The sequence below is a fragment of the Saimiri boliviensis genome, chromosome 21 (genome assembly GCF_048565385.1).
Source record: "Saimiri boliviensis isolate mSaiBol1 chromosome 21, mSaiBol1.pri, whole genome shotgun sequence".
In the NCBI taxonomy this organism is placed as follows: domain Eukaryota; kingdom Metazoa; phylum Chordata; class Mammalia; order Primates; family Cebidae; genus Saimiri; species Saimiri boliviensis.
In genome coordinates this window covers 8,132,612-8,160,220 of record NC_133469.1, presented here as the reverse complement: position 1 = coordinate 8,160,220, position 27,609 = coordinate 8,132,612, and the positions used below count along the sequence as shown (strand labels likewise).

The window sequence follows — 27,609 nt, the reverse complement described above, 5'->3', positions numbered from 1 at the left end:
CCAGACCTGACCCCCAACCCAGACCTGACCCCCAACCCGACCTGACCCCAACCCAGACCCAACCCCCAACCCCAGACCTGACCCCCAACCCAGACCTGACCCCAACCCCAGACCTGACCCCAACCCAGAACTGACCCCCAGCCCAGACCTGACCCCAACCCCAGACCTGACCCCAACCCCAGACCTGATCCCAACCCCAGACCTGACCCCAACCCCAGACCTGATCCCAACCGCAGACCTGATCCCAACTCTAAACCTGACCCCAACCCAGACCTGACCCCAACCCCAGACCTGACCCCAACCCCAGACTTAACCCCAATCCCAGACCTGACCCCCAACCCAGACTGACCCCAACCCAGACATGACCCCAATCCCAGACATGACCCCCCAACTCCAGACATGACCCCAAGCCCAGAGCTGACCCCAACCCAGACCTGACCCCCAACCCCAGACATGACCCCAATCCCAGAGCTGACCCCAACTCAGACCTGACCCCAACCCCAGACCTGACCCCCCAACCCCAGACATGACCCCTAACTCAGAACTGACCCCCAAACCAGAGCTGACCCCAATCCAGATCTGACCTGATCCCCTAATCCAGACCTGACCCTAGCCCAGACCTGACCCCATCCCAGACCAGACCCTCCAACTCATACCTGACCCCAAACCAGACCTGACCCTCAACCCAGACCCGACCTTCCAACTCAGACCCCCAACTAGACCTGACCCCCAACCCCAGACCTGACCCCAATCCCAGACCTGACCTCCAGTCTCAGGCTTATCCACCAACCCAGACCTGACCCCCAACTCAGACCTGACCCCAACCCAGACCTGATCTCCAACCCAGACTTGCTCCCCAACTCAGACCTGATCTGCCAACTAACACCTGACCCCCAACCCTGACCTGACCCTCCACTGGGGCATAGAACCCTCTCGCTCCTGGGGCCCTCCACAGCCTCCCCGTTTCTCATAACCAGCACACCCTCTCCTCTAGGGGCTGGAGGAGGGAAGGGTGAGCTGTCTGAGGCCAGCATGGAGCCAGAGAGGAAGGGGTTCTGGTCGGCTTCTTCGGATGGAGATGGGAGCGAAGGAAATAGTGGGTATCCTGTATGCCTGCGTGCCAGCCACTCACCCAGAGCCATGCGGCAGCTCCGAGGCTCAGAGGCAGTTCTGGCTGCAGCCTGCTGCCGGGAAATCAGGGAATCCGGGGGCGGCCACATCACTGAGCTGCAGAACCAGGCACCTTCTTTTGGATGGTCCAGGCAGAGGACCCCAGGGGCGTTGGGGCCGCTGGGTCTTGCCTCCTGCTCCCCAATCCCACTGGCCAGCTTCCTGGGAAGCTGGGAAATTAAATGTGTGGGTGTGAAGGGCTCTCCTGGTGGGTCATGGGGGGCTGCGCCCTTCTCTTCCTTCCTGCCCTTGCCCTCTTCTACCACACAGACACAGCGTAAGCATTCAATGGTTATTTCTTGATGATATGCTAGGTGAGGGGTGGAATATTCATGCCTCCCCTCTTTGGACCACCTAGGGTAACTTCCTGACGTGGCCATGGCGCTCGTAACTGTCATGGCGCTGGTGGGAGTATAGCGGTAAGCATGATCAGAGGTCTTGCTCGTGACTGTCTTGGTTTTGGTGGGTTTTAGCTGGCTCCTTTATGGCACCCTGTTTTATCAGCAAGGTTTTTTTTTTTTTTTTTAGACGGAGTTTCGCTCTTGTTACCCAGGCTGGAGTGCAATGGCGCGATCTCGGCTCACCGCAACCTCCGCCTCCTGGGTTCAGGCAATTCTCCTGCCTCAGCCTCCTGAGTAGCTGGGATTATAGGCACGCGCCACCATGCCCAGCTAATTTTTTTTTTGTATTTTTAGTAGAGACGGGGTTTCACCATGTTGACCAGGTTGGTCTTGATCTCTCGACCTTGTGATCCACCCGCCTCGGCCTCCCAAAGTGCTGGGATTACAGGCTTGAGCCACTACGCCCGGCCTCAGCAAGGTTTTTATGACCTGTATCTTGTGCTGACCTCCCATCTCATCCTGTGACTTAGAACGTCTTCACCACCTGGGAATGCAGCATCCCGGCAGGTCTCAGCCACCTTTTACACAGCTCCTGTTCAAGATGGAGTTGTTCTGCTTCATGTGCCTCAGACGCTTCTGCTGCTGTTGGTTCCTTGGGCCATTCTCCGACCACACCCGCCTCCCATGGCTGTGTTCTCAGTGACGGTGGATGAATTTTGCTGACTCATGGATGGCATGCCTCAGAATATGCCATTTCATGTCTGGCCTCATTAGATGTGTGTCTTTTTTTTTTTTTTTTTTTTTTTTTGTGATGGAGTCTCACTCTGTGCCCAGGCTGGCGTGCAATGGTAGGATCTTGGCTCACTGCAACCTCCGCTGCCTGGGTTCAAGTGATTCTCCTGCCTCAGCCTCCTAAGTAGCTGGGATCACAGGCACACATCACCATGCCCAGCTAATTTTTATATTTTTAGTGGAGATGGGGTTTCACCATGTTGGTCAGGCTGGTCTTGAACTTCTGACCTTGTGATCTGCCCGCCTCGGCCTCCCACAGTGCTGGGATTACAGGTGTGAGCCACCGCGCCTGGTGGGCAGATGTCTTTGAATTTGTTCTCCAGTCTGTGCTTTACCCCTTCATTTTCTTAACAAAGCAGAACGTTTGAATGTTGATGAAGTCCAGGACTTCATCAATTTTAACGTGTGTGGTTAGTGCTTTCTGGGACGGTTTGAGAAATGTTCTCCTGACCCACAGTCGTGAAGGTACTCTCTGTGTTTTCTCCTAGAGGCTCTGTGTGTTCAGCTTTCACACAGCGAAGATTAGTTTTGGGGCATGTTGTCAGGCAGCAGTTACAGTTTGCCCTCTCCACACGGACGTACAGTTGTTCTCGCACCGTCCCCACTGAGGTGCTTCGGAGCTTTAGTCTAAATCAGTTGGCTGGACGGACATGGGTTTTTGGAGCCCAGGGGGTGGAGAAAGTGGCAGGAGGAGCTGGCGGGAGGGATTCTCCTGCCTCAGCCTCCGGAGTAGCTGGGATTACAGGCATGCGCCACCACACACGGCTAACTTTTGTATTTTTAGTAGAGATGGGATTTCGCCATGTTGGCCAGGCTGGTCTTGAACTCCTGGCCTCATGTGATCCACCTGCCTCAGCCTCCCGCAGTGCTGGGATTACAGGCGTGAGCCACCGAACCAGTCTTGGATGCTGTTTCCTTTGACTTGATGTCCTCTTTCTCTTTTGCAGAATTAATACAAGGAATTTCTCAAGACTTGGCTTCCTCCCCTAAATTAGACAGATACAAAATAGCAAGGCAGTTAACAGAAAAAGCCATCAAGGTAAATGCTCCTTGGGACTCTGTGGGGAGGGGAACACTTTTTTAAAAGAACATTTGTTTTGGAACTTGGAGTCTGTTTGTCTGGCATCTGACGTACTGTGCCTAAGAGCCGCAGCCTCCTCCCTGTGGGACTTGGCTGGAGTTACATTTATTTATTTATTTTTTTGTCTGTTTATTTATTTATTTTTGAGACAGAGTCTGGCTCTGTTGCCCAGGCTGGAGTGCAGTGGCAGAATCTCAGCTCACCGTAACCTCTGCCTCCTGGGTTCAAGCAATTCTCACGCCTCAGCCTCTTGAGTAGCTGGGACTACAGGTGAGTAGCTGGGACTATAGGTGCATGCCACCACATCTAGCGAATTTTTTTATTTTTTAGTAGAATTGGAGGTTTCACTATGTTGGCCAGGCTGGTCTTGAACTCCTGACCTCAGGTAATCCCAGCCCTTTGGGAGGCCAAGGCAGGCAGATCACGAGGTCAGAAGTTCGAGACCAGTCTGGCCAATATAGTGAAAACTCATCTCTACTAAAAATACAAAAAATTAGCTGGGTGTGGTGGTGTGCACCTGTAATCCCAGCTGCTCGGGAGGCTGAGGCAGGAGAATTGCATGAACCAGGGAGGCAGAGGTTGCAATTAGCCAAGATCGTGCCATTGCATTCCAGCCCTGGCGACAGTGTGAGACTCTGTCTAAAAAAAAAAAAAAAATTAGCCAGGCGTGGTGGCAGGCACCTGTAATCCCAGCTACTCGGATACTTGGGAGGCTGAGGCAGGGAGAATCGCTTGAACCTGGAAGGTGGAGGTTGCAGTGAGCTGAGATCGCACCACTGTACTCTAGCCTGGGCGACAGAGCTAGATTCCGTCTCGAAAAAAAAAAAATTATCTATTGGGTGACAGGTGCCCCGAAACCTTAAAAATCACCACTAAAGAGCTTATCCATGTAACCAAAATCCACCTGTTCTCCAAAGATGATTGAAATAAAAATATCCTCTTGCGATCTTAGGAGAAGAAGATTTTCTCTATCTATGGACACTACCCAGTGGTGCGTGCCGCTCTGCGGAGGAAGGGCTGGGTGGAGAAGAAGTTCCACTTCTTGCCCAGGGTCATTCCCAACGTCGAGGATGGAGGCACCCGGGTCCCTGGTAGGGTATTGGAGGCGCAAGTCTCAGTGCAGGGCGTGCCTGTCTGCCACGGGCATGGGGGGGGAGTGTCCATGCCAACCTGAGCGTGCTGCCTACCCTCGGGTCCCAGTGTGCATGATGGAATCTCTCCGACTCCAGGTCGCCATCATCCTCCTGGCCTCCCTGCCCCAGGTGGTCATGCAGGGCAAACACTTTCAAGCCCCTGGCACTGCTCCCTTCTCAGTGTCCCTGTGGCCCCAACCCAGGCCGGGCCTCCTCCTGCCGGGGTGGTTTCCATAGTCCTACTCTGCCCCACCCAGCCATCCCTCCTCTGGCCCCAGCGCCCTGAAGTCTACTCCTCAGGCCCCCACGGTACCCACTGCTCCTCACTGACCCTCTGCACAACTGTGTCTATGTCCTCTTGGTCCCAGTGAGACCCAGATCAAATGTCCCCCTCCCGCCCACCCCTGCCCGGGACCCCATGGCCTCCATCACACCCACCCCCACCTTGAGCTGTCTCCACCGTTCCGTACCCCAGGACATCTGGGCCTCCAGGAATCCTGGGACCCCATGCCCTGTCACAGCCCTGGTGGGATTGCTGTCCTGTGGACACTCACCGGATGTGTGGGGGCAGCCAGGATGTCCCGAGCCTGACCCAACACCCGCAGAGGCACCCGCTCCACCAGGGGAAGTTGCCGTCCTGCCCTTGACGGTGATAATGGAGTGCTTCGGAAGTCTGGCAGAGGCTCTATGTTCAGGCCTCCCACTGTGTCTCATTGGCAGATGATAAACCTGCTGAAGTGAAAGAAAATAAAGAAACAGCTGTGGAGAGAATAGAGGACATCCACGATGTGATGGTACGTCCCCTGCGTGCGTCCTAATCAGCCTCGGCCTCTCCACGGTTTCTCACACCATCACCCTGCTCTGTGCCCACTTGCCCATGTCCTGGGGGATGGCAGTCTGGTGGGGGCAAAACCCCAGTCACAGCAGGGCCCCTTGACCTGGGGTGTGGTGAGCCCTTCAGTGCTGGATGAGCCACTGTGCAGGGGGCAGACCTGGTGCGCCCAGCTCCCTCTACCCACACTGGGCTGGCCTGCCGCGTGCTCGTGGAAGCTGAGGGCCTTCCTGGCGTGTGTGTTGCAGGCCAGGCCTGATCAGAGAGTGAGCTGGGGTCTCCAGCAACACAGCAGTGTGCCCTCCCACCTCCCCAGCCCCATCTGGTTCCTCAGGGACACCCCATGCTCCCCCATAAAGAGGGTGAAAGAGAAACCAGAGTGGGAGGCGGCATTTGCAGTACTTACAATTTAAAAGATCAAATATCCAGGATATGTAAAGATCTCACAAATCAGTCATGAAAAGGCAAGTAGAAAAATGGGCACAGACTTGATCGAGAGCCTCCCCCGAGGCCAGCGAGCTCACTCTTCCAAGTTCCTGGGGTCAGTGCCGTTCCCACAGACCCCGTGAGTGCTCCAGCGACTCTGCAGGTCCCGGGAAAGAACACTCCTCACTGTTCTGGAGGCTGGAGGCTGGGTCAGGGGCAGCATGGCTGGGCTGGTGAGGGTGCCCTGCTTCACAGACAGCTGACTTCTTTCTGCGTCCTCACACGGGCAAGGGTTTTTCTGGGGCCACTTTATAAGGGCCTCATGCTTACGACCTAATCCTAGAGCCCTGCCTCCTATGCCATCGCCTGGGGGTGAGGACTGCAACACATACATTTCGGGGAAAACATTCGGCTCACTAGGTGTGGAGGAGAGAGATGCAGGTGCAGTTACCTGACGGGGGTGACTGAGGGACTTTGGTTCTGTTGATAATGCTGTTTCTCACCCCAGGATGCAGTGGTTAGTGGTTAGCGGTTAGTATGCTATTATTTACACTTTTACATTTTTCTTTTTTTTTGAGACAGAGTTTCGCACTTGCTACCCAGGCAGGAGCGCAGAGGCTCGATCTCGGCTCACTGCAAGCTCTGCCTCCCAGGTTCAAGTGATTTTCCTGCCTCAGCCTCCCAAGTAGCTGGGATTACAGGCGCACACCACCACACCTGGCTAATTTTTGCATTGTTAGCAGAGGCAGGGTTTCACCTGTTGGCCAGGCTGGTCTCGAACTCCTGACCTCAGGTGATCTGCCAGCCTTGACCTCCCAAAGTTCTGGGATTACAGGTGTGAGCCACCAGGCCCAGCCTTACACTTTTATATTTCTAAGATAATTCAAAACATGTGTTAAAAAATGAGACTTCTATCTGAAAATGACAAGGAAAGCGACAGATGCCACTCCAAGGGTAGGAACAGGAGGTTGGACCATGAAGTACAGAGGGCCTGAGGCCCAGCTCCCTCCCTGGGGTCTGCACAGAGCAGGGTGGAGGGAGGCCTGGCCTGCACTTACAGGGCGCCGCGTGGAACCTTCCGCCTTGTGGAATGTCGCGTGTGGGATTCTGCCCGTGAAGGTAAATGTGGGTGTCTGTGTGTCCACACGCACTTGTCTGCAGAGACCGACTCAGATGAGTGCTCTCCAAGGTGTCAGGTCAGAGATTATCTCATGGGAGAGGATTTTGAAGAATGTTTTCCTTTCTTGAATCTCTTTGTGGGGTTGGAATTATTTTCAATTATTTTCTTTCTCTTCTTCTTTTTTTTTTTCTGGAAACAGAGTGTCTCTTTATTGCCCAGGCTGGAGTGCAGTAGTACAATCTCAGCTCACTGCAACCTCCGCCTCCTGGGCTCAAGTGATTCTCCTGTCTCAGCCTCCCGAGTATCTGGGACTACAGGTGCGCACCACCACGCCCGGCTAATTTTTGCACTTTCAGTAGAGACAGGGTTTCGCCATGTTGGCCAGGATGGTCTCAATCTCTTGACCTCGTGATCCACCCGCCTCAGGCTCCCAAAGTGCTGGGATTACAGGCCTGCTCCACCATGCCCGGCCTGGTTGGAATTTTGACTCAACATGGGCCATTGGTGCAGACAGAAAAGCGCCAACAGGACGCCCTGGCTTCAGGCCCCAGCTCCCCGCCCGGCCCCTCTATCAGCAGGGCAGGATCAGTGGCCAGCGCCTGGGGCCCAGGTGGGGCTCTGCAGGTGGTGCAGGCCTAGGGGCCTCCATCCCAGGGACTGTGAGCTCCTGGTCGTGAAGTGTTGTGTATTCTACCTTGGCCAGTGGCTCGTCCCCACCCCATGGAGACCCCATGTGGAGGGCTCAGTCTCACCTGCAGCTCCCACATCAGGGTTGGCTCTCCAGAGCACCAGGCCCCTGAGTGGAACCCCGTGTGGTCCTGGCTGCGCCCCAGGCCCCGTGTGCAGCAGGCGCTCAAGGAGCACGGCTGGGAGCCTCACACTGCGCCCAATTTATCCTCTGATGTTCGCCTCGCTCCGTCACGTCCCGGCTGGCGTGAACCTTGACTGCTGGCTATCAACAAAGACTTTCTTCTTGCCAGTCTAGGTTGGTAAAAAACGAGATGCCCTACCTTCTCTGGACCATCAAGAGGGACGTCATTGACTATCACAACCTGACCTGTGACCAGATGCTGAACCACTACGCCAAGACTGCCTCCTTCACCACCAAGGTGAGCCGCTGCTGAGGGTGACAGGAGAGGGTGGGGCTTGCAGGAGCCGGCAAGGGTGGGGGGAGGAGCCTCTGCAGCCACTAGGGACCCCTGGCGGCTGGTCAGTGGCCATGGGTGGCCATAGGCGGCCACCACTCACCTCCTGGGTGCCTCCTGGGACTACTGGTCTAACGCCATGGCCAGAATCACTCAGTGCCCACCCCACCCCTAGCACCCCTGGGCCCTTTGCTCTGTGTCTCTGGGGCCTCAGGGCACAGAGGCCAAGTCAAAGATGGGGCTGAGTGGGAGCTGCCACCGGGCTTTGCCCGTGAAGGGGCTGTGGGTTCCCAGGGGCAGGGGTGTAGCCCTCCGCTGCAGCAGTCCCTGACTGGGAATGTACGTCACTGGGCACTTTCCCGCCTCCCCCATCCCTGGCACTGCACAAGGCAGCTGCCACACTTTTCCACCAAGGTCCAGGGTTGGGGCCTGGCCAGGATGCAGGGTGTGGGGACCCTGCTGAGGGAGGGGTAGGGCAGAGGGGCTTCCCTAGCACAGGGGCCCCCTCAGCCGGCGGGGTGTAGCTGCCTCAGCACAGTGTATGGGGCGGGGATGGGGGATAAGGTGGCCTTCCACACCTGCCACCCCAAGGCCTCCTCCGGGTCAGGCCAGGGCCGGCCCTGCTGGTGGAAACACGGCTCCTGCAAAGACCCTGTGTGCAGAGCCTGGCCTGAGGCCCTGAGAGGCCGAGAGACTGGGGACAGGGAGGGGGAGGGGTCTGCCCCAGGGGTGCCCTGTGGTGCCCGGTGGTCAGGCGAGTCTGAGGTGGATGGGGGGTCCTGCCTTTCGAGCGAAGTGGAGCGGAGCTGCCCCTCAGGCCTAACACGCCACTGTCTCTGGAGATCGGGCTGTGCGTGAACATGCGGAGCCTGCCGTGGTATGTCCCGGCGAACCCCGACTCCTTCTTCCCACGCTGCTACAGCCTCTGCACTGACAGCGAGCAGCAGGAGTTCCTGGGTGAGTGACGCGGCCCCGGGGCGCAGCCAGCACCCCAGCTCAGCACCTCTGGTCCCCTGGCAAGGGCTGGTCTGGAAACTTCCGTGGGCAACCTCGGAAGGGGGAGGGGCACTGCGGCTGTGGAGCGGGTGTTGGTCAGGGCAGGCCGGGGAGGCCCTGCTGGCTTGTGCCAGCTCAGAGTGGTGCTGCTCATCTTGGCCGGGCTAGATGTGGTCACCTTGCTGCTCAGCACCCGGCCTGCAGGTCCCATGCGATGCATGCTCTGCCTTCTGAGACACAGCAATGCGTGGGACGGGGCAGAGGGCCCAGTGCTGTCAGCAGAGAGGCTTCTAGAAGGAGCCCCCTGGCACTGGGACAGATTGATGAGGCCAGGTCTGAGGACAGAGGACAGAGGACAGAGGCCATGGTCACGGCAGTGCAGGGGCCAGGGGTGCAGGGGAGGGACGGCGGGCAGTCACGGAGTGCGTGGCCCTGCATCTGGGCCTGGGGACAGTGCGCGAGCCACTGGGGTGAGGCCGGCTCCATGGTTGGAGGCCAAGGGGTGCAGCTGGACAGCTGCAGTCACAGAGGTGCTGGGGGGAGAAGGCCAGGCAGAGCGAGCTGTGGGTGCAGGCCTGGCCTCCACCAGCTGTGAGCCAGGAAGTGGGGCAGGTGCGGGAGCTTCCGAGGCCCTGGCCCCAACTCCAGTCCCCAGTTCAGGCTCAGGTGGAGGGTGAGGCTGTGCTGTCCTTCACTTCCGGCTTGAGCACAGGATGAGGCTGTGCTGTCCTTCCAGATGACTTCCGGCGTACCATGGCATCCAGCATCCTCAAGTGGGTGGTCAGTCACCAGAGCTGCGGCAGGAGCAAGCCCAGGGCTCAGGCGGAGGAGGCCGAGAGCAGCGAGCTGAGCAGCAGGACAGGTGTGTGGGGCATGGGGCCGGGGCCGGGCAGTGCCGGGCCGCCAGAGCTGGGGGCCTCCACGGGGGCCCTCCTGCCTCCTGGGCATAGTCAGTCTCGAGGGTCTGAGCAGCCGGGACCAGATGCAGCCATGCCTCAGACTCTCTCGATTCTCACAGCAAACGTGTTTCCTGATCTAACCGTGGGGCTAAATGCTGAAGTCGCCCGGTTTGCGAAGCACCTGGCAGTTAACACAGCCCTGGGACATCCGAGTCCCATGCTCACCACCACAGTTCCGTGCCATGGACGTGGTTCCAGCCTGTGGTCGTGCCCCATGGCCACCCTGATGCCGCAGCCCGAGTCTCCCCAGAAAGGCCTTGTGGGAGAGAATGCAGGAAGCCCCAGAGAGAGGTGCCCTAAGTGGTGCAGGGATGTGAGCCAGCCATCGTGGTTTCGGACAAAATCCAAATCTTTCTTGTGACTTTAATAAAATGTGATTTCTAGAGCGGTTTTAGGTTCACAGCACCGCCGAACAGAGGCCCAGGATTTGCCATGCGCCTCCCCCGCGGTCGACACCCCCTCCAGAGCGGTGCGTTCACTGCAACTGCTGACACACGAACATGAGTGCATTAGACTTTTAGTGTGTATTTGTGCCAATCAGACGGCTGCAGGGCTCCACCGAGGGAAAAGCTCTTCTAGGTAAATGTGGAAGCGGACGAAACAAATCCCAATTGCTGAACGCTGGGGCAGTGGCCTTATCTGTGCTGAGTGGGAACTTTTCCCAGCGGGCTGCCTGTGACTGGCTGTGCTCAGGTTTCACTTTCAATTCTGAGTTAGGTTTTGGCTTGCTTATGTTGGACACGAGGCCACTTGGGCCACCTCAGTCCGATGGCCTCCTAATTAATGATTCTATTTTTCTTTTGAGATGAAGTCTCACTCTGTCACCCAGGTGGAGTGCAAAATGGTGTGATCTTGGCTCATTGCAACATCCACCTTCCTGGTTCAAGTGATTCTCCTGCCTCAGCCTCCTGCGTATCTGGGATTACAGGCACACGACACCACACCTGGCTAATTTTTTGTATTTTTAGTAGAGATGGGGTCTCGCCATGTTGGTCAGGCTGATCTTGAACTCCTGACCTCAAGTGATCCACCCACCTTGGCCTCCCAAGTGCTGGGATTACAGGCTTGAGCCACTGTACCCGGCCTAATTAATAATTTTAACCCAGTTGATGAACTTACATTGACACATCATGGTAACCCAAATGGTTTTATACATTCTGCAGGTTTGGACAAATGTATGATGATGTGTATCCACCGTTCCAGTATCAGACAGAGAAGATCCCCCCACCCCAAAACTCTCTGTGCTGTCTCCTCATCCCCCCACCCCCACCCCAAGCTCCTGACTACCACTGATCTTTTTCTGTCTCCATGGCTTTGCCTTTTTTAGAATGCCATTTGGATAGAACCAGGTAGCATGGAGCCTTTTCAGATGGGCTTCTTTGACTTAGTGATATGCATTTAAGATTCTTCCAAGTCTTTTCACGGCTTGATAGCTCACTCTTTTTAGCGCTGAGTAATATTCCACTCTCTGGATCCACCACTGTTTATCTGTTCATCTACTGCAAGACATCTTGGTCACTTCCAGATTTTGACAATCATGAATAATGTTTCCGTAAACATCTGTGTGCAGGTCTTTGTGTGGCCATAAATTTTGCCCTCCTTTGGGCAGATCCCAAGGAGTGTACTTACTGAGTGATGTGGCAAGAGTAGGTTTAGTTTTCTAAGAAACTACCAGACTGTCTTCCAAAGTAGCTGCACCATTTTGCATTTCCACCAGCAATGAGGGAGAGTTCCTGTCCTCCACATCCTGACCAGCATCTGATGTTGTCAGTGTTCTGTTTGTACCATTCTCCGGGGTCTGTCGTAGTGCCTCATTATTGTTGTGATTTGCGATTTCACAGTGGCATTTGATGTTGAGCATGTGTTCATATGCTTGTTTTCCATCTGTATAGATTTTTTGGTGAGGTGACTGTTCAGAGTCACATTAGTAAATTATGTTTTCTGGCTGGATGTGGCGGTTCACACCTGTAATCCCAGCACTTTGGGAGGCTGAGGCAGGTGGATCACTTGAGGTCAGGAGTTGGAGACCAGCTAGGCTAACGTGGTGAAACTCCATCTCTACTAAAAATACAAAATTAACTAGGTGTGATGGTGGGCACTCGTAATCCCAGCTACTTGAGAGGCTGAGGCACAAGAATTGCTTGAACCTGGAAGGTGGAGGTTGCAGTGAGCCAAGATCTTGCCATTGCACTCCAGCCTGGGAGACAAGCACAAAACTCTGGCTCAAAAAAATACAAATAAAAAATAAAACTACGTTTTCTTATTGTTGACTTTCGAGAGTTCTCTGCATACTCTAGATAATGTTCCTTTATTAGATGTGTGCAAATATTTCCTCCCAATCTATGGCTTGTCTTCTCACTGTCCTTTACAGAGCAGAAGCTTTTCATTTTAATGAAGTTGAACTTATTAGTAATCGCTACTATGGGGCACTGAGAGTCAGGCGGCAGGGTCCATATGTTTGCTTGGGGAGGTGGTACTCACCGAGCCAGTGGAGGATCGGGCCGTTCAGGGGAGGAAGTCACCTGCACAGATGCAGGCGTGGCATCCAGGGTGGCTGCCCAGAGAAGCTTTGTGGGGTCTTGGGGTGCCTGTCTGGGTATCGGGGCACAGAGGGAGTGGAGCTGCCTTTGTCCATGGCTTTAGGTATCACTCCACGAGGTGGGCGGGGCTGCCTCCTTGTGGGGGTCCACACTCCATGTGCCTGTGTTTGGGTTTCAGATGCTGAAAATGCTGAGGCAAAGCTCAGGGGCCTTCCTGGGCAGCTTGTGGACGTCGCGTGCAAGGTGTGCCAGACCTACCTGGGGAAGCTGGAGCATGAGGACATCGACATGGCAGAGGGCACCACGGAGGACCTCACCGAGGCGGAGTGGGAGGACCTGACCCAGCAGTACTATGCCCTCATTCAGTAAGACTTGCACAGGCCTCGGCTCGCAGAGCCCGAAGTATAGCCTCCCTCAGCACGCGCCAGAGCTGGCGAGTGGGGATTGCAGGAGCTGCAGGGGCCGTGCGGCCTCTGGGAACTGGGTCACCTGTCTGGGCATTAACTTACCTGTGGGGTATTCTTGTTGGGTATTGGGGTGTCTGGATGTTGGGGCTTCTGTCTGGGTGTCGAGATGTTTGTTGGGTATTGAGGCACTTGTCTGGAGTCTGGAATGCTTGTTGGGTATTGAGGTGTCTGTCTGGATGTTGAGGTGCCTTATGAGTGTCAGGGTGCCTAGGCCCTCTGTTGCCTGTTCCACTGGGGATGTTGAGAGGATACCCGCCTTGGGGCGCCTTTGGGGAGTAACATTGTCTTGTGCATCTTCAAAATCGAGAAGGGAGTGATGTCATTTGAGTCCCCCACAGTCTGAGACAGGCAGGTGGGATTTGTCCGTTTCACAGCTGGGCCACCTGCCTCACTCTTGGCCATTGGCAAGTGACTGGCAGAGGCACGCTTGGGCCCAGAGCTCCTGGCTCGCCAACCTCATCACCATTCGCTGCTCCAGGGGTGCGAAGGCTGACCCCGGCCTTTCTGCCCCCTGCTGAGGGCCAAGCTCTTTCCGGAGCCAGGAGTCCAGCACTCCCTTGCCAGCAGCCACCAGAGAGAGGAACTGGGCACAGGTGGCTCTGGCACCCCAGAAGCATGAGCAGCTGCCACCAGGGGCGAGTCTGTGAGGTCTGTCCACGCTGACACACGTGGGGTCTTTGAGGTCTGTCCATGCTGACACACATGGGGTCAGTGAGGTCCATCCACACTGGCACACATGGAATCTGTGAGGTCCATCCACACTGGCACACATGAGGTTGGTGAGGTCTGTCCACACCAGTACATGTGGGATCTGTGAGGTCCATTCACACCGGTATATGTGGAGTCAGTGAGGTCCGTCCACACCGGCACATGTGGGATTTGTGAGGTCCGTCCACGCCGGCACACGTGGGGTCAGTGAGGTCAAAAGGAAAGCTATATGATCATCTCGAAAGATGCAAAAATTGGTGAAACTTAATACCTGTTCTTGTAAATTTGAATAGCAAACTAGGAAGTGAAAAAACTTTTTTTTGAGATGGGGTCTCACTCTGTCCACCTAGGCTGGAGTGCAGTGGCACAATCATAGCTCACTGCCACCTCAAACTCCTGGGTTCAAGCAATCTTTCCACCTCAGCTTCTCAAGTAGTTGGGACTCCAGGCACATGCCACCACACTGGCTAATTTTTAAATTTTTTGTAGAGACAGGGTCTTGCTATGTTGCCCAGGCTTGTCTTGAACTTCTAGCCTCAGGCAATCCTCCTGCTTTTGACTCCCAAAGTGCTAGGATTACAGGTGTGACTTCCACACAATTAAATCTTTTCATTTGAAAGTTTAAGAATCCAACAGCTAACATATTTCTTAGTGGTTATATATTATTGAAAGTGAAATCAGAATGAGACAGATGCTTACCATCAGACTTCTGTTCAGCTTTGAATGGTCTGACTGGTTTAATAGTACAGGAAAAAAGTAAGGCATGAAGATGAGAAAGGAAAAAATAAAATTCTTGTTTGTAGATGACATGATTGTTCGTATAGAAAATTTAATATTTAAATAATTTAAATAAATTATAAAGTATTGCCGGGCGTGGTGGCTCACGCCTGTAATCCCAGCACTTTGGGAGGCTGAGTGGGTGGATCAGGAGATCAGGAGATTAAGACCATCCTGACCAACATGGTGAAACCCTGTCTCTACTAAAAATACAAAAATTAGCCAGGTGTAGTAGTGGGCACTTGTAATCCTAGCTACTCGGAAGCCTGAGGCAGGAGAATTGCTTGAACTGGGAGGTGAAGGTTGCAGTGAGACAAGATCACACCACTGCACACCCGCCTGGGAGAGAGTGAGACTTTGTCTCAAAAAAAAAAGAAAGAAAGAAAAAGAAAAAGAGGCCATGCACAAAGGAGTACAAAGTGTGGTTTCACTGATAGGAAGTTCAAGAACAGGCTAGCCCTGTCCAGTGACGGTCAGCACGGCCACTGATCCCCACTGCCTGCTGAGGAGCGGGGGCGCTCCTGTCTCGGCCCGGGGGCAGGTGCACGGGCGTACATGGATGAACACATTGTGCAACTTGAATTTTTCAAGTATGGCAGGATGCACTGCGCTGTATTTTCTTAGACCTAAATTAAAAGGAAGTCCCAGGGGTGACCACCAGGTGGCAGCATCGGAGCCCCGACGTGTCCCTGTGGCGGACTCATCCCCAACCACATCATGAGGGTGTGTGGGTGTCCACGGGAGCTTCCCAGCTGCTGCTGGAGAGGCTCTCTCTGGGAGCCCCTGGTGCCTCAGGCCGGTCAGTCCTCATCTACTGGGCTAAGGTGTGCCCCGGGGTCAGGACTCAGCCGTGGCTGTGCCCTGCTCACTGCCAGCATCTGGAGGCCCAGCTTGTTCTCTGTTGAGTCTGGGACGTGCATTTCATGGTTCCTGGGTGTTGCCAGCTCCTGCGTGTCGCTCTGCTGGGCTCATGAGCAACTCTAACCCTCACTGCTCTCAGCCTTCTCCCCGCAAAGCAGGGCCAACACCACAGTGCACGCACCTGCGGGGAGGGTGGTCCTGCTCAAATCCCACCTCCCAGTGTGAGGGCGTCCCTGGCTGGGGGCTGGGCTGTCCTGGGGATGCCGTGAGGGATTCCTTCCTATGGGATGGCCACAGCTTGTCTTCCTCCTGAGCAAGTCACTGCAGCCCCGGGTCACTGGAAGCTTGCTGGTCCCCTGGGAGGCGCTGGCTGTGACCAGCATGGTGGACGTCCACAGTGACCTGTCCTATTTACACACGATCGTCTTGGGCCAGCCCGTGCAGCAGGGACGGGGTTGTTTCAGGGGCGCGGGGTCGGGGGGCTGGCTGCACCTGGTTTGCTTCACGTTCTCACCGCAGTGGAGGGTCCTGTTCCCATCCTGGGGCCAGGAGTGCACATCGCTTACCAGGGAGGAGGCGTGTCGGCTGGTGAGAGCAGGGAGGTGCTGCCCACCTGAGGTCACCTTCAGTCCTTCCCGGGTGGGGCCCTTCCCATGTTGTCAGGGACACCCCAGACTCACTTCTCCCTTCAAGCCGCCCCAGGAGGTGTGAATGGAGTCCCACCCCAGCTCAGGCCGGCCAGGAGAGTCATGGCTGGTGTCCTTGGAGCCCCGCTGGCCCCGCTCCTGTGCCCCAGCCGCCTCGTCAGGATGTCAGGGGGGCTCCACGCTGGGCCTTCTTCTTTGCAGCCCTGAGTCTGCCCATGCAGGATGGGTCCGACGGGTCCAACGGGCCCTGGGGTGGCTGCTGGCACCACATGGCTTCCCCTCCACCGTCCAGGCAGCAGGAGTGCACCCCGAGCTCTAAACCCGATCAATTAGCTCTCCTTACCCTCTCCTTTTTCCCTGTAGTTATGACTTCTGGTGTCTAGCCCATGACTGCAAAGCCACCAATGGGGTCTCGAGTCAGGCTGATGTTGAGCTCACAGGACGTGGTGCTGGCAGCTGGTGGGGACACAGGAGACCTGCACGGGCCGGGCACTTTCCTACCAGGGATGGGCCCAGGCACCACCAATCACAGGTGGAACCCGGGCACGGCTGCGTCTCCCCTCACCTGCCTCCCACCATTTCCACCCAGGCAGGGTGCTGCTTGAGGCCCATGGCCAGTTCAGACACACACACTGGGGTCCCCACATGGCCCTTCACAAGGCCCTCGCCTGGTGTGGCCCCCAGCCCTTTCCCGCCAGGTCAGCCCCGGACCGTCCCAGAGTGGAGCCTGCTTGGTGGGCGAGCTGGGCCCCAGCCTCGGAGTCTCATGCACTTTCCGGATCTTGCTTTGTAGTGGTGACGCTTTCATCTCCAATTCAAGAAGTTACTTTCTGCAGTGCCAGGCTCTGCTGAATAAAATCACATCCGTGAACCCTCAGACAGACATCGACGGGCTGCGGAACATCTGGATTATAAAGCCTGCGGCCAAGTCCCGGGGCCGAGGTGAGTTCGCTGGTGTGGGTGCCACCTGGACCGCATTCACAGCTACTGATGGCCTCACTTGATGCCAGCTGCCATGAGTGAGGGACAGTCTCAGGCCCACGCACCACGGGGAAGGAAGTGTGGGGGCAGCATGGGGCTCGGCCTCACGGGCACTGGAGCAGTCTTGGACGAAGAGGCGTCTTCACAGCTTGTGTTCAATTCACAAGGCTGGGTTCTGGTTGACTAATTAGGTTCCTTCCTTTGTATTTACAAACTGGTCTATGGGTTTTTAAAGATTTTTTTATTCAAGATGGAGTTTCGCTTTTGTTGTCCAGGCTGGATGGAGTGCAGCGGCGTAATCTCGCCTCACTGCAACCTCCACCTCTCTGGTTCAAACAATTATTCTGCCTCAGCCTCCCGAGTAGCTGGGACCACAGGCGCTCACCACACCAGCTAATTTTTTGTATTTTTAGTAGATATGAAGTTTCACCATGTTGGCCAGGCTGGTCTCGAACTCCTGACCTCAAGTGATTCACCTGCCTCGGCCTCTCAAAGTGCTGGGATGACAGGCATGAGCCCCTACACCCAGCCTTTGGTTTTGGTTTTAATATTGCCATGATTGCCCTCTTGGTATCACGAGTATGCTAGCCTCTAAAATGGATGAAGGACTTTCATCCCAATTAACAATGGAATTCCTAGTCCTTGAATTTATTATAAAACTCACCTGTAAATACCAGACTCTAGGAGGTAGATTCTTAATACCTTTTACACTTTGTGTTTTTCTACCTCTTCTTGAATGTAGCTGCGACTATGTTCTCTTTTCTATTCCCACTGGTGAGTACCGTGTGTCCTATTAAAAACAAAACAAAACAGGACTTCCTAGTGGTCTATTCTTATTCCTGTTTCGAAGAACCAACATCTGGTTGCATTTTTCAATTTTCCTGAGAGATTCCCCCCCTTATCTCTAACTTAGATGCTAAGTTCATTTATTTTCATTTCTTATGCAACAATAAAAGCTTTAAGACTATGAAATTTCCTCTGAATGTGGCTTAAAGCTGCATCATCTTGTTTATGTTACATAATGTTCTCATTTTCCTTTGTATCTAAATAGATGTTACTTTTAGCTTGGTTTTGTCTGCCTCGAGTTATTTTGAAGAGTTTTCTTTTAATTCACAAGTGGTTCATTTTTATGTGATTTTTTACTATTAATTTTTTAACTTTTTTGAGACAGGGCCTTACTCTGTAGCCCAGGCTGGAGTGCAGTGGTGTGCTTACGGCTCACTGCAGCCTCAGCCTCACCAGGCTCAAGTGATCCTCCCGCCTCAGCCTCCTGAGTAACTGGGACTATAGGTGTGTACCACCATACCTGGTTAATTTTTTTTTTTTTTTTTTTTTTTTGGTAGAGATGTGGTTTTGCCATGTTGCCCAGGCTGTTTTGTGTGATTTTTTAAAAAATCTTGGCCCGGTGCAGTGGCTCACACCGGTAATCCCAGCACTTGGGGGCCAAGGAGGGTGGATCACCTGAGGTCAGGAGTTCGAGACCAGCCTGACCAACATGGAGAAACTCCGTCTCTACTAAAAATACAAAATTAGCTGGGCATAGCGGTCGGTGACTGAGGCCAGAGAATCGCTTGAACCCTGGAGGTGGACATTGCCGTGAGCCGAAATTACGCCATTGCACTCTAGCTTGGGAAACAAGAGTGGAACTCCGTCTCAAAAAAGTATTAAGTTGTGATTTTCTTAAATTCAATCTAAAGCCTCTTTCGTCCTGCCACATGCCCTTTTCTGGGCGTGTGTGGTCCGCACTCCCCTGGCAGCCTGCAGGCTTTCATCTGGCTTCCCATGAGTGCCCACCCTGCCTGGCCACATGTGGGGTGCTCTCCCCAGGCTGTGTCCAAAGCACTCACCTACCCTGTCTGCCGCTGTGCATCAGGCTAGACTTTCCGCCCGCTGTGGACACCTGCATCCCCAGGGACGCTTGGTGGATGCCCCAAACCCACCTGCTCCAAACCAAATGCACCTCATGCTGCCTGTCACTAGCTGTGCCCCTCCTGGTCCTGTTGGGCCCGCACGTGCTGACCCAGAGTGACGTCACTGGTTTGTGGCTGTGTCCCAAGCTTCATCTGAGGATGGCGAGGTCTGAGCTTCCCAAAACTGAAGAAGCAAAGTCTGGTATTTTTGCAGGGAAATCTTGCCTCCAGCTTGTTCTGCTTTGTGCCTCTGCAGATGGAGCTCCCCTGCAATCCGTATCAGTCAGAATAGACCCAATGGTGCCACGTAACGAGCAGTAGCAGATATATCCGGGGCAGCTCCTCTTTCATGCATGCCTGTTGTCCATCGTGGGCTGGCGTGGGGGCACGGCAGGGATGCTCCTCCCATCAAAGCCCCCATCCTGTGACCCCAGTTCCCTTGAGGCTTCAGGCTATTACAGCAGAGAAAGAGCAGCTGGCAGGAAGTGCTGCAGCCGTCTGCACAGATACCGCTGGTCTCCACAAGTTGTGTGGTCTAACTTGGGGGTGAGAGTGGGAAATTGGAAAACCCACCTGCACAAGAGGACCAGCGGCCCCCACCCTGCCTTTCCTAGTGTTACCCTCACGGGACTCCAAGACCCCGAGTGCTGCCCCTCACAGCCCTCACAAGACCCCACCGCCCATCTTGGTGGCTGCTCTCAGGTTCTTAGAATGCCCTGCTCCCTGTTCACACCAAACCCCAGAGTGTGGTCTAGGGCATACCGACTCCCTTTTATTGATTTGCTTATCAAGATGGAGTCCCAGGCTGGAGTGCAGTGGTGCAATCTTAGCTCACTGCCACCTCCGCCTCCTGGGTGTAAGCAATTCTGCCTCAGCCTCCCGAGTAGCTGGGAATGCAGGCGTGCACCACCATGCCCAGCTAATTTTGGGCGTGTTTTGGCAAAATCAGGTGATGCACACTGTAATCCTAGCTACTTGGGAGGCTGAGGCAGGAGAAGAATTTTTGTATTTTTAGTAGAGATGGGGTTTTACCCGTTGGCCAGGCTGGTCTGGAACTCCCAACCTCAAATGATCCACCCACCTTGGCCTTCCGGAGTGCTGAGATTACAGGTGTGCGCCACCACACCCATCCTCCTGGCTCCCTTTTAAAAATGGCTCTGTCCCTGCCCCTTCACTGATCTGTGTCCCCTCGGAGTCCTGGGGGCTGGTTCTGTTGGGGGAGAGCTTGGGGAAGACTGGCACTGGCTTCCACCTCATCCGTGAGCGCTGGGCCTTCCCTGCCCCCCGGCCCTAGACAAAGCTAGTGCAGGTCTCGGGGCCAGGCTACGGCCCTGCCCCTGGGCTCAGGAGCTGCACAGTGGCCGTGCAGGCTGGGCTGACTGGTGGCCTCTTGCAGACATAGTGTGCATGGACCGTGTGGAGGAGATCCTCAAGCTGGTGGCTGCAGAGCACCCTCCTTCCAGGGACAACAAGTGGGTGGTCCAGAAGTACATTGAGACACCAATGCTCATCTATGACACCAAGTTTGACATCAGGCAGTGGTTCCTTGTCACGGACTGGAATCCCCTGACCATCTGGTTCTACAAGGAGAGTTACCTGCGGTTCTCAACACAGCGCTTCTCCCTGGACAAGCTGGACAGGTCAGTGTGGAGGACGAGCTGGACACCTTGGGCCAGGAAATGGGCTGCCGCCCTCACCCCTGGAGCAGCTGCAGTGAGAAACGACCCCGGCAGGGCCCCCTCACTGCCAGCTGCCACCAGGAGAGGCACAGGTGGGGAAACTGAGGCTTGGGAGGCTGATGACCTCCCCCTGGGACAGGCTGAGGCCCACCAGCCTTCAAAGCCAGCCCCCTACACCCCATGCTGTGCGTCTTCCCTGGAAAATCTTAAAAGGCACCATTTTGCCTGTGCCTGCGGGTATCGGAACGGTGTGGGCAGCACCTGGACCCCAGTGCAGGGCAAGTGATGTGTGGGGTGCCTGGTGGAGGCTCAGACATTGTGAGCCCAGGGTGGAGAGACCCCTGCCTCACCCAGTCCCTCATGGGCAGGATGACAAGAGCCCATGGTGTCCTCGGGAGTGTGCTGTCCACGCAGTGATGTCTGCCAGCATCTGTCTGCAGGCACCAAGGCTTCCTTTGACTGTTGTGTGACCCTCGCTTGGTGTGAGGGGCTGGGGGACCTGACGGCTGGGCAAGAGTGGGGACTGCTTTACAAGGGAGTGAGAATCCAGGGAGGTCCAAGAGTCACTTAACGGAGACCTTGCAGGGGGTTCAACTCTGTCCCAGGCTGGGGGCTGCCGTCATGCTGGGTGTTGCGCTGGAAGTCATACCCAGAAGAGGGCCTGGGAGGAGCCAGCCTGGGGCCTTGACTCTCATCTGCCCGCTGCTTCTGGTCAAGTGGGCCTGGAGGGGATCCAGGAACTCACCTGCACAAAAGCAGCTCCCGTGCAGTGGGAAGCCATGGCTCCTTCCAGCCCCTGTCCCCAGGCCTGGAGCCGAAAGCCGAGAGCCGTGTGCCGTGTGCCGTGTGCCTGGCCAATCTCAGGGCCTCTCCGAGCCGCTTCTCCATCTGGGACATAAACATGCATCCCAGTGATGGGAGGGTCCCTGATGTCGGGTCAGACGTGTACTGACAAAAATTAAAGAACGGGGTTAAACATTAGCACTGTAGGTTGGAACCCTGATAAGCTATTTTTGCCAAAACGCTCTTCTACGTGCCTGTATGTTTTTTCTTTTCATCCACTTCCCAGTAGAAATATAACTTACATACAGTCATGGGTGGTCTCATTCCCCCCCCCGCCCCCAACGAACAAGGTGGAAAATTCCTGACCCAGCACGCCCACAATGGAAGTGAAAATGCTTTTGACGTACATATTGCATAGTGCAATCTCCCAAACCATGATAGTTTTAAATCCTGTTTAGAAATAGGGCAAGAGTATAACTAAATTGCTGACAATTTTAGGTAGGTGACCGTTTCTCACCCTGTGTCACCAGCATCCCTCTGGCCACATGCAGATGAGGAAACTGAGGCGCAGGGAGGCTCTTACTTGCCAGCAGCACCTAGTTGGGGGCCCTGGGCTGGTGGGCATCTGCCCGCTGGACTGAGGTTTGTCCTGGGCTGTGTCAGCTGGGGAGCCAGGGGAGTCCCCCCAGCCGGCCTGGGCTCCTCTGGCAGGGCGTGGGAGTCCCTGGGGACGAGATTCTCTAGAGCCAGCTGAGTAGGCTGGGAGGACCCGCCTTGGGCACCTTCCTGAGCTGGAGGCTGAGCACCTGCCGCTCGACCCCTGCCCCCCACCCCATGCAGCGCCATCCACTTGTGCAACAATGCCGTCCAGAAGCACCTGAAGAACGATGCGGGCCGCAGCCCTCTGCTGCCAGCACACAACATGTGGACCAGCGCCAGGTTCCAGGAGTACCTGCAGCGCCGGGGCCTCGGTGCCATGTGGGGTAGCATCATCTACCCGTCCATGAAGGCAGCCATAGCCCACGTCATGAAGGTGGCTCAGGATCACGTGGAGCCTCGTAAGAACAGCTTTGAGCTCTACGGGGCCGACTTTGTGCTCGGGAGGGACTTCAGGCCCTGGCTGATCGAGATCAACTCCAGCCCCACCATGCACCCGTCCACGCCCGTTACGGCCCAGCTGTGCGCGAAGGTGCAGGAGGACACCATCAAGGTGGCCGTGGACCGCAGCTGTGACATCGGCAACTTCGAGCTCCTGTGGAGGCAGGTGAGCCTTGCCTGCCCCTGCCCGGGTGGTGGGTGCCATCCTCTGGGGGGTTTGGTGGCAGCCCCCCGTGTAGACGCTTTGCCACCTGGTTACTCAGTGATGGTGGAGCTGCAGGCCACCAGCCCCAGAGGGTCCATGGACGATGCTGATCCCGCTCCGTGACTCCTGCTCTGTGACCCGGGCCTGCCCTGCACTCCTGTGGGACTCGGTGCCTCATTGGCCCTGAGGAAGGGGCAGCTACAGGCGTCCGGGTGTGCAGGGCGGCCCTGCTCACTCAGCTCTGAGCTCCATCCAGCTTTCCTCCCTCGTTCCCAGCCCCACCCAGCCCTGACTGATGTTGGAGGTGGGGGCTCCATGCCGGCAGCCTCCAGGCCCACCGTGCTGCTCCTTCGCTTTGGCCTGCAGTGTATTCCACTCCGAGGGTCTTTTGGGGGCCTCTCTCTCCCCTTGAGACCTTCCTGGGGGGTGAGGCCTGTGCCTGGAGATGTGCTGGAGCCATCGGGAAGTGTGGCCGCTGCCTCTCTCTTGAGGCCTCCTTGTGGCTAAGCTGGAGAAAAGGGCAGCCTAGTCCTTGGGTGTGGAGCCCCCTACATTGCCCCTCAAGCTTCAGGAAGCCTTAGCTCCCCTCAGGCTCTACAGAGCCTGGGAGCCTCCTGAGGGTCTGCAGGGAACCCCAGGTGTTCACTCCTGAGTCAGGCGGGGGTCTGTGCCCCGACCAACCCCTCCTGCACAGACCCCTCCTGCACGGACTCCACCATCCCGGCCACATCCCAGCACCCCCAACCTGTGCCTTCCCCCTCAGCCTGCGGTCGAGCTGCCCCCATTCAGCGGGTCTGACCTCTGCGTGGCGGGCATCGGCGTGAGGAGGGCAAGGAGGCAGGTGCTGCCCGTCTGCAACCTCAAGGCCTCAGCCTCGCTGTGGGATGCACAGCCGCTGAAAGCACAGTGCCCTCTCACCATGCGGGACCCCACCCAGGGACCCACACGACCAGCTCGCCAGCGAGACCTGGGACTGAAGGATGAGAAGGGGCTCCCCCTGGCCTTGCTGGCACCCCTAAAAAGGCCAGCCGAGAGCGGCAGAGCCACGCAGCCCCCCCGCACCAAGGCTGCTGGGAAGGCGGAGCTCCCTGCCTGCCTCTGCCGCCACGTGGACAGTCAGGCCCTGAACACCAGTGACCCTGAAGCCCAGCCGGCCAGATATTCAGATCCAAACCTCTTTAATGTGCACCCCCTGGCGCCTGTGCTGCAGGGCCTGAAGACAGAGGAGAGCACCCTGCGTCCGCCACCCGGAGCCCCAGGTAATGCGGGGACCGTGGGGGCCGCCTGCTCCATCCCCAACCCTCCCTCACCAGCAGCCGCTGTGCCCTCCAGGACAGAGCACAGAGCAGGCTTCGATGCTGGGGCCCGGGTGGCCCCTGACGGAGGTGCGGGCATGAGCTTGGGAGCAGGTTTGGGGCATGCCGCACCTGTTCCAGCCCCGCATGGGGGTCAGGGGGGTGGGAGTGCTGGCCAGGTGGATAGTGGGGTCCCCTCTGTAGAACCTGGCGGGTGATGCCTTTCTCAATACCTCTGGGGTGTGGTGCGGGTCGGGAGGATTTGAGTTCCGGCCTCGAACTGCTCCATGAACAGCACAAACTCCCTGGCTAAGCGAGGTGGCAAAAGTGACCACTGAGCTTTTGCGTCTGGTTTTCTGAAGGCTCTGAGGGGCTGAGGTTACAGGTGGAGCCACCACACTGGCTCCTATCAGGCTCTTCTGAGCCTTGGCTAAACCTTCAGAATTAAGGGGCTGCCACTGGCTGCTCTTGGCCTCAGAGTAGCTGAGAAGGATATGGGGCTGGGACGTGGCTGGCCAGCAGGCAGCTTCACCTGTTCCTCCTGCTCGAGGGTATTTATGAGGGCGTGGTGGGCTGTTTACGAGGGCGTGATGGGGTCTTTACGAGGGCATGGTGGGGTCTTTATGAGGGCGTGATGGGGGTCTTTAAGAGGGCGTGCTGGGGTCTTTACGAGGGGTCTCTAGGACAGCACGCAGGTGTTGCTGCCTCCCGAGTCCCACTGAGATTCAGGGGCTGGGACTCCACTCACCGAGATGCCGCCTGTCCCATAGGAGGCTAAGCCTCTCCTGCAGCAGCTCCACGGCTCAGGCCCACAGGGTGCACGCCCAGGTGTGGGGGTCACTCAGGAAGGCCAGGGACGAGGGTCCCACCAGGCACAGATGAGTCTCCAGCCCCCACGTAGCCTGCCTGCCACAGGGCAGATTTGCCGTAAGCAGTGTTGCGGACTACAGGAGTTGATGTTTACCCTTACCGGGTCATCAGTGGAGGCAGCTGGAGACTTAGCCCAGTGCCAGATTCTCATGTGGAGAGGAAAGGTCTCCTCCGCCCTTTATCCCCACATGCCAGCCATGCTGCCAGGGTTCTCCTGCAGGACCCTCCTGCCCCATCTCCCAAGTTCACTGGGCAGTTTTCTTTTATTCTGTTAATGTGGTGAATGACATTGATTGATTTGACTGTGAAATTAACCTTGCATTCCTTCATTTTCGTTTTTTATTTTTAAGGAACTGGGTCTCACTATGTTGCCCAAGCTGGTCTCAAACTTCTGGCGTCAAGTGATCTTCCCTCCTCAGCTTCCCAAAGTGCTAGGATTACAGGCGTGAGCCACCGTGCTGGGCTCCTTCGTTATCTTTTTTTGCAGAACTAGATGATGCCTTCATTTTTATTCCTAATATTACCTGTGTCTTCCTCTCCCTCTCCCATCTTGATCAGTGTCACCAGAGACCCTTTATTTTCTGTTTTAATGGAATCTAAAATTTTTTGAAATGTTATATTTTTGTTATTCAGTTCAATATTTTCTCATTTTCATTACAATTATTTAATCCCTCAGTTACTTAGAAATCAGTTTCCTAGAAATGCAGTAGCATCAGATTTTATACTTTTATTTTTTTATTTTTTTTTCTGAGACAGGATCTGGCTCTGTCACCCAAGCTGGAGTTCCGTGGCATGATTTTGGCTCAGTGCAGCCAGCATCTCTAAGGCTCAAGCCATCTCCTGCCTCAGCATTTCCAGTAGCTGGAACCACAGGCATTTACCACCACATCTGGCTTTTTTTTTTTTTTTCTGGTGGAGATGAGGTTTTGTCATGTTCCAGGCAAAATCCAGGCTGGTCTCAAACTCCTAAGCTCAAACAATCCACCTGCCTTGGCCTCCCAGCGTGTTGGGACTACAGGTGTGTGTAAGCCACCACACCTAGCCTAGTTAGCTATTTCTTTTCCTTGTAAGCTAAATTGTATTTTGGTTAGAGACCATGATCTTAGAAATTGGTTGTCAGTTGCTTTAGGTGGTCAATTTTTACAAATGTTTCTCAGTGCCAATAATGTTGTGCAATTCTGAAATTATTAAGTATGAATTGGGCCAGATTTTGACATACTTCATTTCCTTAGGGGTGTGTGTGTGTGTGTGTGTGTGTGTGTGTGTGTGTGCTTGTTTTATCAGTTACTAAGCAAAGGATGATAAGAATCTTGGGGATGCATGGAATTCTGCCAGTTCTTGCTTTAGAGATTTCAGATTGTTACTAATTTTATTTTGGTGAGGATTTTCCTGGTATATTTTTTCTTTCATTATATAAGCTTATGTTTTACATGTTTCTCTGCATAACATTCCAGATTGCCAATGTTTTATCTTTTAATCAGCGCACCTATCATTTACATTTAATGTAATCATGTACATGGATTCTGTGGTGATTGATTCTGCATAAGAAATCACTGCAAAGCAGAGCTGCTGACAAAGGGCACATTTATCATCCACGTTTTCTGTGGCTTAGGACTCTGAGAAGGGCTCATCGGCATGGTGCCGCTTCAGGAATGCTCCTGAGGCTCAGTCCCGGTGTCAACTGAGGTAGCCTCATCTCAAGGTCTGCCTGAGGCTGGAGACCCACCTCCCTGATGGTGCACCCCCCCCATCAGTCCCTCCCACGTGGACCTTCCACACAGCTGCTTGAGTGTCCTCACAACACGGCAGCTGGATTCCTCCAGTGAGTGATTCAAGAGAGACCACTAGAGTCATGAGGTCTCTTTATGACTTCACCTGAGACATCACATACCCCTGCTGCTGCTACATTCTACGGGCCACGCACCCCAATCCTGATTCAGGCAGGAGGGGAGCACACATGCATGAGTGCCTGGGGGTGAGCATCCTACCTTGGAGCCCGATGATCACAGTGCCCACCATCTGATTTCATTCCGTTTTTGTTGATCTTGTCCATTCTATGTTCCTGTTTTCTCTCTGTTCTTGTCACAGTTTTCATTGATGCTTCTTCTCTCATTTTGTTTTTTCCTTCTCCTGGTTTAGAGGTTACATACTCTCTAGTCTTTTAGCGACTGCCTACAAATCACTCCTTGCACGTTTAAGTTACCAAAATCTAAAGTGAAGGAAATCGCATTTACACCCACCTGAGACTACATCAACTTTGAAGCCTGGAAACTGGGACGTCCCCTGCTGCCTTCCGACTTCGCTATTGCTGTCAGCCTGTTTAATAATGTTTTTAACAGTCTACTGGGTGTGATTATCATCATTGCCTGCACAGCCAGGGTTTTTAGATTTATCCACATACATTCCTCTTTGCCCTTCACTCTTCCAGAGTCTCAGGCTTCCAATCACATTCATTCTGAACCACGTTCAGTCCACTCAAGACAGTGTTCTTTAGGGAGGCACCAGCGGTGGACCGCTCAGATGAGCTTTCGGTCTATAAACATCTTTTTCACACAGGTTCGTGACAGAGTCAGATGCTCTGCGGCAGGAGGCCAGGTGGCAGCCGCTCTCCCTCCGAACGTTGAATTCGTCCTTCCACTGTCTTGTCTTTACCATGGCTCTCGGAAAATCGGCAGAGCCTGCCATCACTCCAAGGGGAGCTGTCTGTTCTATCTGCCGGCTTTTAAGACTGCTTTAATATGATATCTGAGTATTCAATTTGATTTTCATTTATTCAGCCTGGAATTTAAATGT

The 27,609-nt window shown here is 55.0% G+C and overlaps 1 protein-coding gene across 1 annotated transcript; it reads left to right on the top strand.

The window, feature by feature from the left end:
- Positions 1-994: 994 nt before the first annotated feature.
- On the top strand, positions 995-27,609 carry TTLL8 (tubulin tyrosine ligase like 8). Its single transcript, XM_039463227.2, has 13 exons — positions 995-1,096; positions 3,251-3,342; positions 4,337-4,475; positions 5,238-5,311; positions 7,876-8,004; positions 8,883-8,997; positions 9,773-9,898; positions 12,714-12,900; positions 16,789-16,937; positions 20,283-20,526; positions 22,189-22,612; positions 23,415-23,910; positions 27,373-27,609. The coding sequence occupies exons 1-13, from the start codon at positions 1,033-1,035 to the stop codon at positions 27,378-27,380; spliced, it is 2,247 nt and encodes a 748-aa protein (XP_039319161.1). The 5' UTR covers positions 995-1,032; the 3' UTR covers positions 27,381-27,609.